The following is a 16,159-nucleotide window of genomic DNA, read 5'->3' as shown; positions in this document are numbered from 1 at the left end:
AGAATTAAACGGACTCATGCCAATGTGACTTGTCTGCCTCTAGAAACCTTTCAAAAGTCCAACAGGAGGAAATGGTTGATTCAGGAGAATTCCTTAAATGTAAATTTCCTTTGACGTAAGAATCAGAGGTTTCTCCGGTCCAAAGCTGGGGGTTTTGTTTGTCTGTAGTCCTTGGGAGAAGCATTGTCAGCCCAAGAAGCTTAACCTACTTTAAGTATATCAATATCCATTATCTATTTTATATACACATTATATCAAAAACTGTGGCTTTAGTAGGAGCTGCTAGTGGACCTGATCTCACCTCAGTGAGAAGGGCAGCTTCAGTCCACTCTTCCTGACCAATGTCCACATTTATCAACACTTGATTGGCCAGAAGCTCCACTTCCTCCTTAAGTGGTTATGCCTCCTGTCAACTTCCCAGTCACTTGGATGTCTGCCTAAGCTGATCCTTTGGAGACACATGCCACCAGAATTACCCCGCCATCCTGGTGGCTTCCTGTGTGTACCTGTGCCCCCATGACTCTGGCTTCACATGGGTCCTAAATTTCCAAATCTTCCTAAATCTGGATGGTGTGGTGGTGCCAAGAAGAGACTGGGTTTCTTTCAGCTACAGGATCTCCAAACATTGTCCGCCCACCGTTCACAAGAGCACACAGTCTAGAGAATGAACAGAGACTAGAAGGTCAATACAGACTCTTAGTAGCTGGAGGATCACCAGCAGAAAAGGTGACAGGGACAGAGACCCAGCCTGTGATTTAAGGATGAATAGGCCTGTGGGTTGGTGGGGCAGAAAACAGCAATCTAAACAGAGCAACTAGACACCAAAGCCCAGAGCATACAGTGGTATGTGAACAGCCCAAAGGAGTGAAGCACAGGGATCCAGAGGACAGTGATATGAAGCGAGGGAGAAGCAGGGACCAGAGCGTCCTGGGACAGAGAGCCTCCAAGAGTGGGTCTCCAAAGCAGGAGCCTAGATTTTATCCCAGGTGTGACAGAAAGCTGCTTCAGGGTTTTAAGCTGTGTATGTGTCCTAATGACTGTGTTGGTTTGTATATTCTCAGCCCAGGGAGTAGCACTATTAGAAGGTGTGGCCCTGCTGGAGTAGGTGTGTCACTGTGGGTGTGGACTTTAAGACCCTCCTCCTAGCTGCCTGAAAGTCAGTATTCTGCTAGTAGCCTTCAGATAAAAATGTAGAACTCGGGACTGGAGAGGTAGTTCAGTGATTAAGAGCACTGACTGCTCTTCCAAAGGTCCTGAGTTCAAATCCCAGCAACCATATGGTGCCTCACAACCATCTGTAATGGGATCTGATGACCTCTTCTGGTGTGTCTGAAGACAGTGACAGAGTACTCATATAAATATAATACATCTTTAAAAAAATGTAGAACTCTCAGCTCCTCCTGTACCATGCCTGCCTGTCTAGATGCTGCCATGGTCCCACCATTAATGATAATGGACTGAACCTCTGAACCTGTAAGCCAGCTCCAACTAAATCTGTCCTTTATAAGAGTTGCCTTGGTCATGGTATCTGTTCACAGCGGTAAATCCTAAGACAATGATTTTGGTGGCTAGTTGGAGAAAGAGTGAAAGCAGACAAGAATGGAGGTAGGAGCTCTTGAAAAAGGTAGATGGTAATTATTCTTTTCTCGTTGTGGCAAAACACTATTACCAAGGCAACTAGTTAAAAACATTTAATTTCTGGGGCTCATGGTTCTAGTTTTTGAGTTTATGACCATCATGGTGGGGTACATGGCAGCAGGCACAAACAACTGAGAACTTATATCTGATCCACACACACAAGGCAGAGAGAGGTAACTGGAAATAAGCTTTTGAAATCCCAGTTTATCCCCAGTGACACCCTTCCAAAGAGCCCATATCTCCCAATCCTTCCCAAACAGTTCTACCATCTAGGGACCAAGTATGCAAACATTTAAGCCTATGGGGACCATTCTCATTCAAACTACCACAGTAGTCCAGACAAGAGGTTCTTGAGGCCAACAGTCTTGAGATAGGTCCCCAGAAGACTTGACAGCATTTATTGATGTGTTGAGGAAAGAATGGGGTCCAAGGGAATATCTGAGTTTCTGATTGTGTTTCTGTAACTAAGAGGAACTCAAAGGAGACATCTAAGTGAGGGTCTAAGAACAGTGAGCAAGGCATGCTTAAGATGAAGATGTTTATGAGGAAGGTTGTACTGGGAGCTTTTGTGTCAACTTGACACAAACTGGAGTTATCAGAGAGGAGCCTCAGTTGAGGAAATGTCTCCATGAGATCCAGCTGTAAGGCGTTTTCTCAACTAGTGATCAAGGGGACAGGGCCCAGCCCATTGTGGATGGTGCCATCCCTGGGCTGGTGGACCTGGGTTCTATAAGAAAGCAGGCTGAGCAAGCCAGGGGAAGCAAGGCAGTAAGTAACATCCCTTCATGGACTCTGCATCAGCTCCTGCTTCCTGACCTGCTTGAGTTCCAGTCCTGACTTCCTCTGGTGATGAACAGCAATGTGGAAGTGTAAGCTGAATAAACCCTTTGTTCCCCAACTTGCTTCTTGGTCATGATGTTTGTGCAGGAATAGAAACCCTGACTAAGACAAAGGTCAAGGCAGGCAGCTAATGTAGGCACTGGAGCAAGGGAGAGAGTGGTACTGGGTTGTACCTGACGACAGTTCTTTCCCATTTGTGAAGTTAGTGATGGTTAAATAAGACTCACATAAAGGGATACTTAGCATAAAAAATGTACACAATTCTGATATATGCTATATCAAGGGAAAGTCTTGACAGTGTGGAACACTCAAGTCATGAAAGGACAGATATGTCTGGGTTCACTCACATCAGGTTTCCAGAGCAGGGAAACATGTCACGACAGAGTTAAAATGGTGGTTGCTGTGAGAGGCAATCAGTTTTAAAAATGGGAACAGGGGCTGCAGGAGTCTTGGTGGTTAAGGCAGCCATGGGTCCTTGAGTCCCCAGCACCCACAAGGGACAGCTCACAAAGAGCTCTGGGAGATCCAATGCCTTGTGGTCTTAGGGCATACCTGCACACACACACCCATAAACATGGACACATGCACATAAAAATAGCACATTTTAAGAACAGAAACGGCGGTGTAAGATGGAAGGCTTCTGACAGCGAGCAGTGATGGTCCTGTCAATATCCTCAATGCCACCGAAGTTCAGGCTTTACCATGGGTACAGGAAGACACACACACACACACGCACACACACACACACACACACACACACACACGCACACACACACATTCCAACAAGAAAAGATTAGCTGGAGTTAAGGCAACATTTATTTAGTTTGTAATTTCACCATGTAAGGCATACAGTGGTGGCTACTGTCAAAGATACCATTTTTCTTAAGGCCTCCGACGGTTGGTCTTTTTATTCTAACACACGTTAGGCAGGTATGAAGTACACAGAACCTAATGCGTTTGCCTCATCAAGGCTTGGTCAAATGCGACCGCCAGGGCTGACTCGGAGGTCACCTGTGTTCCGTGGCCTGGCCAAGTAAGGGTGGGCAGGGCGCTTGTGATGCCTTCAGGCTGTGTTCTGGATGATCAGGGCGATGCCTTGGCCACCTCCAATACAAGCGGATCCCACTGCATACTTCCCACCTCGACGCCTAAGAAGGAAGGAAACCTCTGTTACTAAGGCCTGCAAAATGGCTCAGCGGGCAAAGGACGTGTCCACCAAGCCTAATGACTTAAGTTCAATCCCTAGAACCCACGTGGTAGAAGAGAACCATTTCTCTGTAAGTTGTCTTCCGACCTCCACACATATGCTGTGGCATGTGCACATCCCTGCCCCGTGCACACACTGTGACATATGCACAATAATGTAAATATAAATATATGTAATGTAACAAAACCCAGTTTAAAAAGCTATATTAATTAATTAAACAGTACTAATATTCATTTTAAACTAACTCATCTTTTAAGTCCCTTCCCTATTCCTTAATTTTGGTTTCTGGTTACAACACATGAAAGAACTCAGAAAGCAGAATATTCCTAGTGAAGAAAAGTGCCCCGGGAGGGAAACGGTAGAGGGGCTGGGGACAGAGGGACAGAGGGTGGGAAGCACACACATGGGCTGAGGAGAAGCAGCCAGGGCAGGAGGGCGTTTACATCAGTGGTGAGATGGGGAAGGGGAGGCAACACTGACTTGCAAGATTCCAGACTCCCGTGTCACGCTAGAGTAAGCGTAACTACTGAAGTCTGTCTGCTGAAGGAGCCGGTGATTAAGAAAGGGATCGTGTCCCATTCATAAGAATTAGCCTGTCTGCTTTCATTCCCCCAGCCTTGACCTATGGCCTCAAGAGGTATCTGAGCATTGTTTTCCATGTCAGTCACTGACGGCCATCCAATGGCCACCCCACTGCCGCTCTGCCTGACAGGCAAGGTTGCAGTCTCTCACAGTCCGCTTGTTTTCAACTCCTTACAGAACTAAACGGCCCCAAATGTACAAAGCCAAGAGCTTTTCTACCCCAAATAGAGAGTACCAAACACCCAGGGCATAGCTTGTTTCGGTAAATATTAAAAAATAGAAAAGGTACGGCTGTTTATCGAGTGTTATAGCTCTGCGCTGTCCCCGGCTCTCTCTGACCTGGGCAGTTGCTCCCACGCTTGTTCCATCACCGTAGGGCCATATGGAACCACCAATGACTCATCTCAGCGGCTACATGCTGTCCCCAGTGCTCCCACTCACATTTCCCTTGGAGGGTTGTCACCATACCAGGCCCACTCATCCCAAGCCGTGGCAGGCTTGGTGCGTCCCACCTCTGCACCGCACCGTCTCTTGAACTCAAGTCGCCACATGAAGGAAAACCCCACAAAATAGACTCTGATTCAATTGATATAATTTTCCATCTAGACAGCACAAATCATTCTGTATGCACTCATTCCTTATAAAATATCCTTAACAACCTGTATCTATCCAGAGATGCACAGAGAGAAATATCCACATCTTCCTCCATGTTCTTCCCACTCCTTCCCTCGCGCTGACTCCTCCCTCCTTTTCTAAAACTTTGTTCCCGCCCATCCTTCCTTCTTGTCCAATGGCAGGCCCTGTTTTATCTTGTACCTACCTTCCTGCATAATGACATCATCTTACAATAGCTAAGTAAGTCGTCAGCTTGCAGAGATCACCAGTTTGCTCAGGTTTCTTAAAGAATGGCATCTAGATCTGTAACTTCTCAGCATTTTGATTTATTATGTTTATCTTATTACTGCTGTAGACACTAAAGTGCAGAACCACAGAAGGGTGGCCTGGTGTGCATGGGTCACTCAGCACTCACTGAGAGCTTGTACAGTGCACACATCACACTCATAACTGCAGGGCCACCTGCAAACTGACCAGTGCACCTGTGCTGCCCACTGCGGAGTCTCCTATATCAGAACCAGTGCAGGAATATGAAGGAAATACGTGGGACTGTGCTGAGAAAACCTAAACTCCCGTATTGTTATCTAAAAGAATGTCAAATTTGGGGCCTGGGAAAATGGCTCAGTGGTTAAGACCACTGGCTTCTTCCAGAGAACCTGGGTTTAATTCCCAGTACCCACATGGCAGCTCACAGCCATCTGTAACTCCTGTCCCAGGAGATCCAATTTCCTCTTCCACACTGTGTAACACACACACACGGTGCACATACATACATGTAGTCAAAACACTGATACACATAAAATAATGAAAGAAAAAACACCCACCCTCCCCCAAGTGACACATTTAAAATATGGTGATTTCTAGCCCAGTACCTCAGCTCATGAACCAGGTGTGCGGTGATTCTGGATCCAGATCCTCCCAGCGGGTGACCCAGGGCAATGGCGCCTCCACTCACATTGGTTTTACTGGGGTCAAGGTCCAAGCTCTTCTGAACAGCCAAGAACTGAGGAGCAAACGCTTCATTCACCTTAAAACAGAGTTTGAACCCACAGAATCGTTATGCACAAGCTAGTTTCTAATGAAAAGATCTAGTTATACTGACGGCCATTTCCCGTCTCATCCTATTTAAATTAGCTCACGACACCATTTGAGTTTATCTTCAGTGACTCTATAAAGATGGTGTGTGTGAGGGTATACGAGTGTGCCGTAGTGTACTCGAGAGAGCAAACACACAAGGGCAGCTTTCATTAACATTGGTCAACATAATCATGTTTAAGGTTTTAGCATCATGTTTCTTTTGAAAACCGTCTTAGGTTTAGAGGCGTGTGGTCAGTGACACATACCTCTCACTCTTGTGAACTGGGCCAGCCTGGGCTTTATAAGCAAAATGTACTTCTTTAAGAAAAAAAAAAAGCTGTCCTGTCTATTTACTAAGTGATACTTCAGATCAGATGCATTCCTTAAAAGCTAACTGCAATACTCATATAGATAGGTACACGCTAGAGGACAGAGATACCACAGCGAGCCCAGAGATTTTAGAGCTAGGTGAAGGGTTCCATTCTCTGCTGGATCATTTATGTGTGTGTGTGTGTGCGCGTGTGTGTCTATCTATATATTATACCCTCTTTACACTTGAAATTTCATGACAAAGTTCAAGTCATTTTCCAGGTTAAATAAAGTCATGGTTAGCAGGCGCTTCCATGTTTTTCCTGACACACATTGAGACATTGAGCAGGCTAAGTGGCTTCTGTTGTTATCTGGTGCTATGAGAGCCCTCCCTGCAGGAAGACACTGATAGACAAGGACCCATGGCCACAGCCTAAGGCGTAGGTGGACTCAGTACTGGTCACACTGTCCGCATTGCCAGCTGCCTGTGAGAATGGCTGAAGTGAGTTCACACTTTTCCATATGGTCTCTGCTCAGGAATTCTGTAAGGAACACTGCAAAGGAGGCAGCGGTTACAGAGTTGGGATCAAATCCATCTCCTTCTCTTCCCTGCTAGGTTTTTGTTCTCCCCCAACATGGCATCTGATCCACCTGAGGTCAACATTCTTCTGTTTTATATAGTGATTCTCAAGGAAGCTGCACCGGAATTTAGACTACGCCAGGAAAGCAGACCTGAGAAGCCTGGGGGAGGGTGGGATGGGCTCTGTCCTAATTATTTGTAAATCCAGAGATGAGCGCTAGCTGCACTGTAGGATGCTCTAGCTAAGTGTGAAGTCAGAAACTTAGTAGTAGCTTGCTGATTATAATTATATGTATAATTATAAGCCCTCTTGAGGCTTAGAGCTAAAAGTAACTGAGGATGAAATAATTGTTTATTTTTCCTAAAACCTGGTTTCTGGGGTGAGGGGTTATCACAGAGAAAATGATCCATGTGCCTAGTTCTCTATTCCTTTGAGGTTCCCTTCATTATTATTATTTTTTTTTTGTGCTACATAACACAAGTGTAATTACCTCCAATTCTCAAATTTTCCCCAAATACGAAACATCTATTATCCATCATTAAGAATGTCTTCATTGCCCTCTTGATAATTAGTATTAATTTGTTTTATTTATTTGTTTATGTTTATTTTTGAGGTGGTTTCACTGTGTAGACTAGGCTGGCCTGGAACTCACAGAGATTCACCTGTCTCAACCTCCCCAGCTGAGATTAAGCTGGAACCCTTCTTTTAATTATGCTGAATGCTAAGGTCTTTGTTCTGTCTTTGGTCTTGGGGCAGGGGATCATGTGTAGATCATGTATTTAGTATGCATGTTGAGCACACACATACAACATATACACACAAAAAAAATCACTATACCAATAAATGTAAATTTCTAGTGTCAAAAATTATGTGAGGTACATCCTAAATCAAGCCCAACTCTGGTGGAGAAGTCAAATAAAAATTTGAAGAGCCCTGAATTTGGGGGGAAGGGCAAGCAATGTCTAGATTTGGCATTGTGTATTATTGGTTTTCTATTAGGTAAGTTATTTTTTCTACATTTTTACTCTTTAATCTTTACAACAGGGTGAAGGTTACTTATTTCCATCCAACTACAACACTCAGTGCCACAGGCATTCTAAAGTCTAAACTGTGACAGTATCCTAGACACTTCCAGGACTTTAGCAAGAGAAATCAGAGCTCTTGACCAGTCTATCCAAATCGGTAAGCTCCGAGTTCAATGAGAGTCCTTGTCTCAAAGGGTAAGGTAGAAAGAGATAGAGGAAGATGCCACATCAGCCTGTGCTTGCACATACATGCACACTGTCATGTGTGCACATGCACACATATAACAAAAGACAGGTAAAATACTGTAATACAGTTTGCAGACATACAAACCAACATGCATAGTCAATAGGCACGTGGGTGAAGAATGTGAAAAATTTCACAGTAGTAAAACGGAGAGAGCAGCGCGATACCAAGGTGTACCATGTGCGCTGTGAAAGAAAACACTCACATCTATCAAATCCATGTCCTTAAGACTCAGCCCAGCTTTCTTCAATGCTCCACTGATAGCAGGCACTGGACCTATGCAAGAATAATGGCATTAGAAATGTGTGCCCTCTTGTCATCTTTGAACCAGGTGTGTGGTGCATACCTGTGACCCCAGCCCTCAGGAGGCTGAAGAAGATGGCCCTTGATATCAGCCTGTTTATATAGTTTGAGCTTACCTCGAAGAACAAAACTCCTTCTATACTACACAAGGAAGAAATGGTCACACATCAGACAAAGGTGAAAAGCTGACTGCAGTCGATTGTGGGCAAGAGACCCACGAGGCAGTCTGTCTGGTTTTCGGACTTTGAGCTGCCACAGGGGCCATATGCAGGATTTATAGTCATTATAGATTACACTTGGTCTCAGGTAACCAGGCATTATCAAGTGTTCTAAGGTGGAAGCTATAGCACTCACCTGGAACCCCAGCTCATTTGGATAAAAGGCAGGGCATGCAGAGGCTGCAAGACAGCAAGGTTCAGGGCACTTGGGGAAAGCGTGTCTGAGGGAAGAACCATTTTCAACTCCAATAGTAGGCGGGGCAACACAGCCCAGAACTCAAGATGTGCAAACTGACCGCACCAGGCCTCTGAAGTACTTGCCCCCTGGTTTGCTGATCATCAGCGACAGGCTGATATTCCTCTAAGTTTTAATGAATCAATGCTTTTCCCAAAGGGTAAAATGTCTGGGTATTGATTTCCTTCTCTACTTATCCTTAGAGCAAGAAAGTATAAAGGACTAGTCGGAAAAACTCTGCTTTGAGGTCAAGTGGCCAGTCAGCGTATCAGGGTGATTTTCAGTTTACAATGCAGTTCCAAATAGCTGCTGATTTAACAGACTCTAGTTCCAGATTCTTATGTGCCCAAGACATGAAAATGAAATGGAAAGAATTATGGTTTATACTGATTGACACTTGAAGGCACTTAGAATCACCTAGGATACAAACCTGTGAGAGAGCATCTAGCTAAGGTTAGCCCCTGGGCGTGCCCATGAGAAATTTAGATCAGGGTAACTGGCGTGGGAAAACCCCCGTAACTGTAGGTGACATGATTCAGCATATTGGTGTCTTTGCATGAAAAAGAGAAAGAGAACTAGGAGACATCATGTGAACAGCTGCTTCAAGTCTCTCTTTATGAAGGGCATGAACAGAGCTAAAAGTGAAGCCTTTAGTTTTTGAGTATTTCCTGATAATATCATTAAGTTAGGTGTTCTGCCATAACAACGTGACAAGTAACAATACAGATGTTGGCTGGACTGTTGCTGTAATCAACACACTGACCACATGCTTCTCTGGCCTATGGAACTGGTTTTTCTCTTTTCTTTGTTATTTTGGCGAACGTGGGAAGGTCTGGAACTCTGTTCTGGGCTGGGGAAGCCACTGTGTATTGCAGAGTTTGGTGAGCTTCCTAGTGGGGTCTGGAGAGCACAGTGCTGGAGTGCCCAGTGGAGACCTGGTTCCCGTGTTTTCAGAATGGGACAACTGGACTAGGGACAGTAACCAGCACAGGTATAAACAGAAACATTCGTTACTGGCATGGTGTGTGCGGTGTGTGTGCAGTGTGTGCTGTGTGCGGTGTGTACTTTGGCTTCTCACCACTGGAATGAGACACCAGAAACATTAGCTTACAAAGGTAAAAGGTAAAACTCCCCTCAGTGGAAATGAACAGCCGCTGGTGTTGAGAGGATCATTCCCTGTCTTCAAGAACACCAGCTGGCCTGCCTCAGTGTGCTCAGAATCTGTGCTTTCTCCAGGACATAACCGGGTCCATGCCAGACCCCTCTGGAGAAACTGTTCTTTCAGACAGTTCTAGACACCTGTGTTTATTTACTGAGGCCCAGGAAGGCTTAGCATTCCTAAACAAAAGCCGTTATTTCTAGTTCTGGCTCTTAACCATTGAAACCTGTAGGACTTCCAGCTCTTCTTGAGTTCCAGAGTTCATTGGGCCGTTCTGTGGGAGCTGGAGGGATGGCTGAGTGGTAAGGGCTCTTGACCTGACCTTTCTCCTTTTAAATATTAAAACAATTTATAAAAATGAAGTCTAATACCTTTAAAGCCAAAGTCTTTCCAGTCAGCTAAGTAAGCTTCCAAATCCCACCCACCCACCTCCACCCTGTCCTCCCCCGAACCCCATGAGCAGTTTGTTCCCACAGATTCGTGCGTGTGTCCTTGAGACCTTACTAGTCCTGCCAAGTCCTGGTTCCTCCTCCTTCTTGGTTAGAGCTACTCTGCAGAGTTGTAAATGGTAACACGTTAGGGCCTGCAGAACTGAGGAACAGCTGTCCTTACAGACCAGACTGCCCAGCCAGCACTGCTGTCTGCTCAACCGCTCTCCCTGTTTATAACCTGGATCCCGCTACTGGACAGACAAGCTTGGAGGTGGCACAGGTGACTCAGGTGGACAGTGGCGCTCACACAAGCAGTCAGGCCTGGGATTTGAAGCAAGAAAGACATTTTCTTTGCTCACCTGCTAGCGCCAATCCATCAAACCCTATTAAACGAGGTTGAACTGGAAAACAACTGTAAAAAAGATCGAAACCATAGAATTTGGTAGCTCATCGAAGTACCTAAGGAATCAGGAATCAGACCCGAAAAGCTCTGATTACAGACCCACTGAGACAGAATTTCCAGAGGTTGTGCGTGAGTTTTGAGGAAAACTCACTGGGGACAATGCTGTGACCAGGATGTGACATGATGAATGCCATTTCAATGCACAGATGTTCCGGTTTTCAGGCTACCTTCTATTTCCAAGGCACACCCCCCCCTTTTTTTTTTCTGATCAGATGTAGCTTTTAAGCCCATAACAGACAACAAACAAAAAAACCCCCACCAAACAAAAACAAACAAACAAACAAAAAATCCATGTCTTTTTAGCAATATCAAAGTGTTCTGCAGTTGTTGATGTAAACTTTATATACAATAAAAGATAAAAAGGTCTGAATGTGGTTGAAATTAAAGGAGGGCAGGTACAAGATAAAACAAGGCCTGTGATTGGACAGTAAAAGGTAGGGCGGGGACAGAGTCTTGGAAAGGGGAGAGAAACCAGATGGTGGATGAAGATGAACCATCTCCCTGTGGCTCTGAATAGCCACAGGTAGCTATGAATATCTTATAAAGGACGGATTATTATAAGACGATTTGTCTTGTCTAGGTGGGCAGACTGTATCCTATCAACTGGCTCTGAGATTATTGTGTGGGCGATTTGTGGAGTGTAAATTTACTCAACTGTATTACTGAGAAAAACCATTGTTAAATTACAAGCTTCTAGAGTTTTGGATTTGTCGGGCTGGTCTGAGTTTTACCGGGCTGCGGGAAACATGAGCAGAGTTCCCGGCTGGCAGAGAAACAGCGTTTAGAGATGGGGGCGGAGAGATGCTGCTGGGACCAGAGAGAACCTAGGGGTAGCATGGTGAGGTGCCATGCTGGAACCGGTTGCCACTATTTTTAATATTTAACACAACATCTGAACATGCCAGGCGTGTTTTCTAGAATTTCTTCTAGAGGGAAGGAAGCTCGTCCGAAGGACTTGGCTGCCAGCACAGCCGGGTGTTGCTTCCATTCTGAACAGGCCTGCAGTTCTGACCTGTGAGCAACACATTATCCTTCTCCCACCTCGATCGACAGCTTAAAACCCAATCAAGTAGTCAGAGCAGGCCACGCTCACAGAAAGCTCTCTGGTTCTGTCAAGAATCTGAAACCCATACTCTATGGCAGGCTTTGCTTAGGACCTGGGGTCACAAAGCCACGGAGTCTTATGTCTGCAACGAGCAGTTAATTGGCTTGTTTCCTTAAAGGCAGCTAATAAGAAATACTAAATTCCCCATCATGGGGCCAGTGATGAAGGTGTTTGCTGCCAAGCCTGATGACTCCAGTTGGGTCTCCAGACACTGTGGGGTGGAATGAGAGAGCAGGTTTCCAAAAGCTGTCTTTTGACCTTGACATACTTGCTGTGACTTGTGTTGGTATGCATGCTCATACTTGAGCACAACTGCACACAGGTGCTTGAGTATGCAAAAATGAACACATTCAGAGTAAATAGAAATGTAAAAAATTTGCATTGCCTGAAGATCTTAACGTCTATGAGTATTTAGTAAAAAAGCTTTGCTTTATCTCCTCTCTCTCTTCCCCCTCCCTCTCTTCTCTCTCTCTTTCCCCTCCCCCTCTCCTCTCTCTTTCCCCTCCCTCTCTCCTCTCTCTCTTCCCCCCTCCCCCTCTTCTCTCTCTCTTCCCCCCTTCCCCTCTCCTCTCTCTCTTCCCCCCTCTCCCTCTCCTCTCTCTCTTCCCCCCTCCCCCTCTCCTCTCTCTCTTTCCCCTCCCTCTCTCCTCTCTCTCTTCCCCCTTCCCTCTCTCCTCTCTCTTTTCCCCCCTCCCTCTCTCCTCTCTCTTCCCCCTTCCCTCTCTCCTCTCTCTCTTCCCCCTCCCTCTCCTCTCTCTTTCCCCTCCCCCTCTCCTCTCTTCCCCTCTCCTCTCTCTTTTCCCCCTCCCCCTCTCCTCTCTCTCTTCCCCCCTCCCTCTCTCCTCTCTTTTCTCTCTCTCTCTCTCTCTCTCTCTCTCTCTCTCTCTCTCTCTCTCTCTCTGAGTTAGGGTCTTGCCAATGTAATCCTGGCTGGGCTGGAAGTTGCAATCAATCCTCCTGCCTCAGTTTCCTGAGAGCTGGAATGACATGTACACCACCATGCTTCCATATTCTTTGTTAGCCTCGGCCTGCAAAGCGCCAACAGTTCACCCCTCCCCACCCCGTCCTCGCCAGCCGCCATGTGACGCTGCCACGCTCCACGCTGCCACGGTTCACTTTGCATTGCCAGTTGGACTGTGACTTCCTGAGGCAGCCCGGGGCTCGCGCTCACTCTACCTCTGTGACCTGGAACCACACACACGTCCTCGTTTACCAGGACGTCTCACTGGAGCTGCAAGCTGAGAAGACTGAGTGTCACCAGTGTCTGTGGAGCTGTGATGCTGGCTCCTGAGCAGCCTGCTCTAGTCCACCTCATGACTTCACTGTGTGATTGTTTCCTTCCTTTCCCGTGGGGCTGGGGACCAAACCTAAGCCTTACAGGCTATGCAACGCTCTGCCACTCAGCTACCACTCATAATTTTAAACTATGTGTACGTATGTGGTCTGTGTGTGCATGTACAAGCTGTGTGTGCGCATATAAGAGAGTGTTGTGGGTGTGTGGGTATGTATGTATGAGTGAGTATGTGTGTATGTGTATATGCTTGTGTGCCCATAGAAGCCAGAATAACAGACAGTTATGAGTCACCTGATGTGGATTCTCTACAATAGCAGTGTGCACCCTTACCCATAGCCCGCCTCTCTAGCCCATCTATGTGATGACTTCAGACAGACAGTATGCCTATGAATTACACGGTCTTGCTTTTTTCTGTTGTGTGTAGGACAGTTCTTCACAAAGATGATCTGAGTGACTGATCCCACCAGGGATCTTGATTTGGTTACTTTGCCAAGACTCTGAATGCCCAAACAGACCTCTCTGCATTAATACAACAGAACAGTTCTCATGATAACTTACCAATACCCATGATAGCAGGATCACATCCAGACACAAAGTAGCCTACAATTCTGGCCAGGGGTGTGAAGTTATGTTTCTTGACAGCATCTTCGCTGGCTATGATGACAACCCCAGCGCCGTCAGACACTCCCTTAGAAACAGAAGCAGGAGATTAGCCAGTAAAAGAAGCTGGTACATCAATGTTCTAACTAGTGGCGAGTCAGCCACAGAGTAGAATGAGGGTTGGGGCCGTGCCGAAGAGCCACTGACCAAGGGAAGGACATCACTGAAAGCAGTGGGGGCTTCAGAGGTCACTCAAGCATGGGGTAAAACTTCCCCAAGGGACCACGGGAAAGTGCAGAAAAGGAGGGGCAGGATGTGTGACATCAGATGCGTAGATGTAAAAAGACATCTGGTGAATTGTGTGAGAGGATAGGTATGAGGCGTGAAACATAAAACAGGGGATCCCTATCGATGTTCTGAGAAGGTGAATAAGTCAGATTCTCAAGGTCCCTAGCTATAAGATTTTGTGTCAAGACTATGAAAACTCGAATTAGCAAAATATAAATGTTCCCAGTATAAGTTAAACAGCTAAAGGCTAGGAAGCTTCCAGAAGCTTCTAGACACATCTGGAAGAGACCTTACAATCACTTGGAAGAACATGTTGGGAAGAGTATGCACAGATGCAGCAACACACCGAGGCATTCCCTGCTGTGACAGTCCCCTCTTTCTTGAACACTGGCGGGAGCTTCTGCAGTTGGTCCAGGGTTGTCTGGGGTCGAGCGTGCTCGTCCACTTGCATGGTCTGTTTGCCTTTCTTCGTCTTCACCTCAATGGGGGCCATCTCCTCATTAAAGTAGCCAGCCTCGTTAGCTGAAACAGTAAATGGTCGTCATCAGAGTAAAGCTCCAAAAAGATACCAGGGGACGGTGTCTGCCAACTTCTGATCTGCTCAGGGGTCCTTCGGCTCCTCCCTCCTGAGCAAACTGCTTTCTTATTGGATGATTAAACCTACTGTCCAGACTTTTATGAAATTACCATTCACAGTGTTTGTGTGTATAGGGTGGGGTGTGATATGTGTATGGGGTGTGTATGTGTGTATGTGGTGTGTGTGGGGGGTAGAATCATGGTGTGTGTGGGGTGTGTGTATGTGGGGTGGGAGTGTGGTGTATATGTGTGTGTGTATGGTGTGTGTGGTGTGTGTAGATCAGAGAATAGCCTCTGGTACTGGACCACTCTATTGCTTGAGGCTGAGTCTCTCTACCTTTGTTGTTTGTTGCTTTTGGGGGTATATGAGCTTTTGGGCATCCTCCTGTCTCTGCCTCCCATCTTTCAATGAGAACAAGGGGACTGTCTGGCTCTACCACACCCAGCTTATGTGGGTTCTTAGGATTTGAACTCAGGTCTTTATGTTTGCACAGCAAACATTTCAACTTGAGCTCCTACTTTGACTTATTATTATTATTATTATTATTATTAAATGTTCTTCTCATGAGATGCTAGACTGACAGATGTCTTACATATGGATGTAACAGCACTAAATGCATTCAACTTTTGGGGAGGTGAAAAAATAAGGAATTAAACAATCACCAATTTTTATTATCTCTATTTTATAGGTGTTCTGTGAATGACTGAGGTCAGAAACCTTCTCTACGACAGAATTAGAAACTCCAGAGATGACTTGGTGCCATCTGGGCCAGGAGGGCCTTAGAAATGGCTGAAACTCATGAGTTGGATGACATCAGCTCCATCCTTCTTACTCATGGACAGCCTTCACCCTCACTATATCAAAAACATCCCAACCCACTGGATTACAATACGAATAGTTCGATTAGCTTCCTTTTCAGAGGACTAACAAATCCCTTCTGGCTGGTATTGATGAGTCAGCAGCTGGACTGAAGGAAGTGTTTCAAGAGGCTGTAGTTCCAGGGTCTTGGACTAATTAACCCCAGTTATAATGAGGACCGGGAGATCCCCTCTGTGTGATTAGGGTATGGATCATGAGAAAGGCCAGTTATCTACTTCAAACTACTGCTTCTGTAATGAGGTAAGTCCGGAAAAATACCAATTGTTTTTTTCTTTCCTTGAGACATGGTCTTACTCTGCAGTCTTTGGATTGCCTAGAAATTGCAATGAAAACCAGGCTGGCCTGGAACTCAGAGTTCTGACTGCCTCTGCCTGAGTGCTGGGATGGAAGGCGTGAATTATTAATTATGCTTACTACTTTATTTTTGATATGACTCTACAGCTGGCAAACAAAACAATACCCACCGCCTGAAAAGAAAATCCCGGAACC

The 16,159-nt window shown here is 45.8% G+C and overlaps 1 protein-coding gene across 1 annotated transcript in view; it reads right to left on the bottom strand.

Annotated features, from left to right (window-relative positions):
* Positions 1 to 3,276: 3,276 nt before the first annotated feature.
* ACAA2 (acetyl-CoA acyltransferase 2) overlaps positions 3,277 to 16,159 on the bottom strand; it is a 28,516-nt gene continuing 15,633 nt past the window's right edge. Inside the window, exons 6-10 of the mRNA XM_080920006.1 lie at positions 14,561 to 14,736; positions 13,885 to 14,014; positions 8,324 to 8,394; positions 5,755 to 5,909; positions 3,277 to 3,626 (exon numbers count right to left, since the gene is read on the bottom strand). Coding sequence (XP_080776132.1) covers positions 3,542 to 3,626; positions 5,755 to 5,909; positions 8,324 to 8,394; positions 13,885 to 14,014; positions 14,561 to 14,736 — 617 coding nt within the window. The 3' untranslated portion in view covers positions 3,277 to 3,541. The remainder of the gene's footprint in view (positions 3,627 to 5,754; positions 5,910 to 8,323; positions 8,395 to 13,884; positions 14,015 to 14,560; positions 14,737 to 16,159) is intronic.

This window comes from Micromys minutus (assembly GCF_963924665.1).
Source record: "Micromys minutus genome assembly, chromosome: 8".
In the NCBI taxonomy this organism is placed as follows: Eukaryota; Metazoa; Chordata; class Mammalia; order Rodentia; family Muridae; genus Micromys; species Micromys minutus.
Note: the sequence above shows the minus strand (reverse complement) of the source record. Positions and strands in the feature narration are given on the sequence as shown.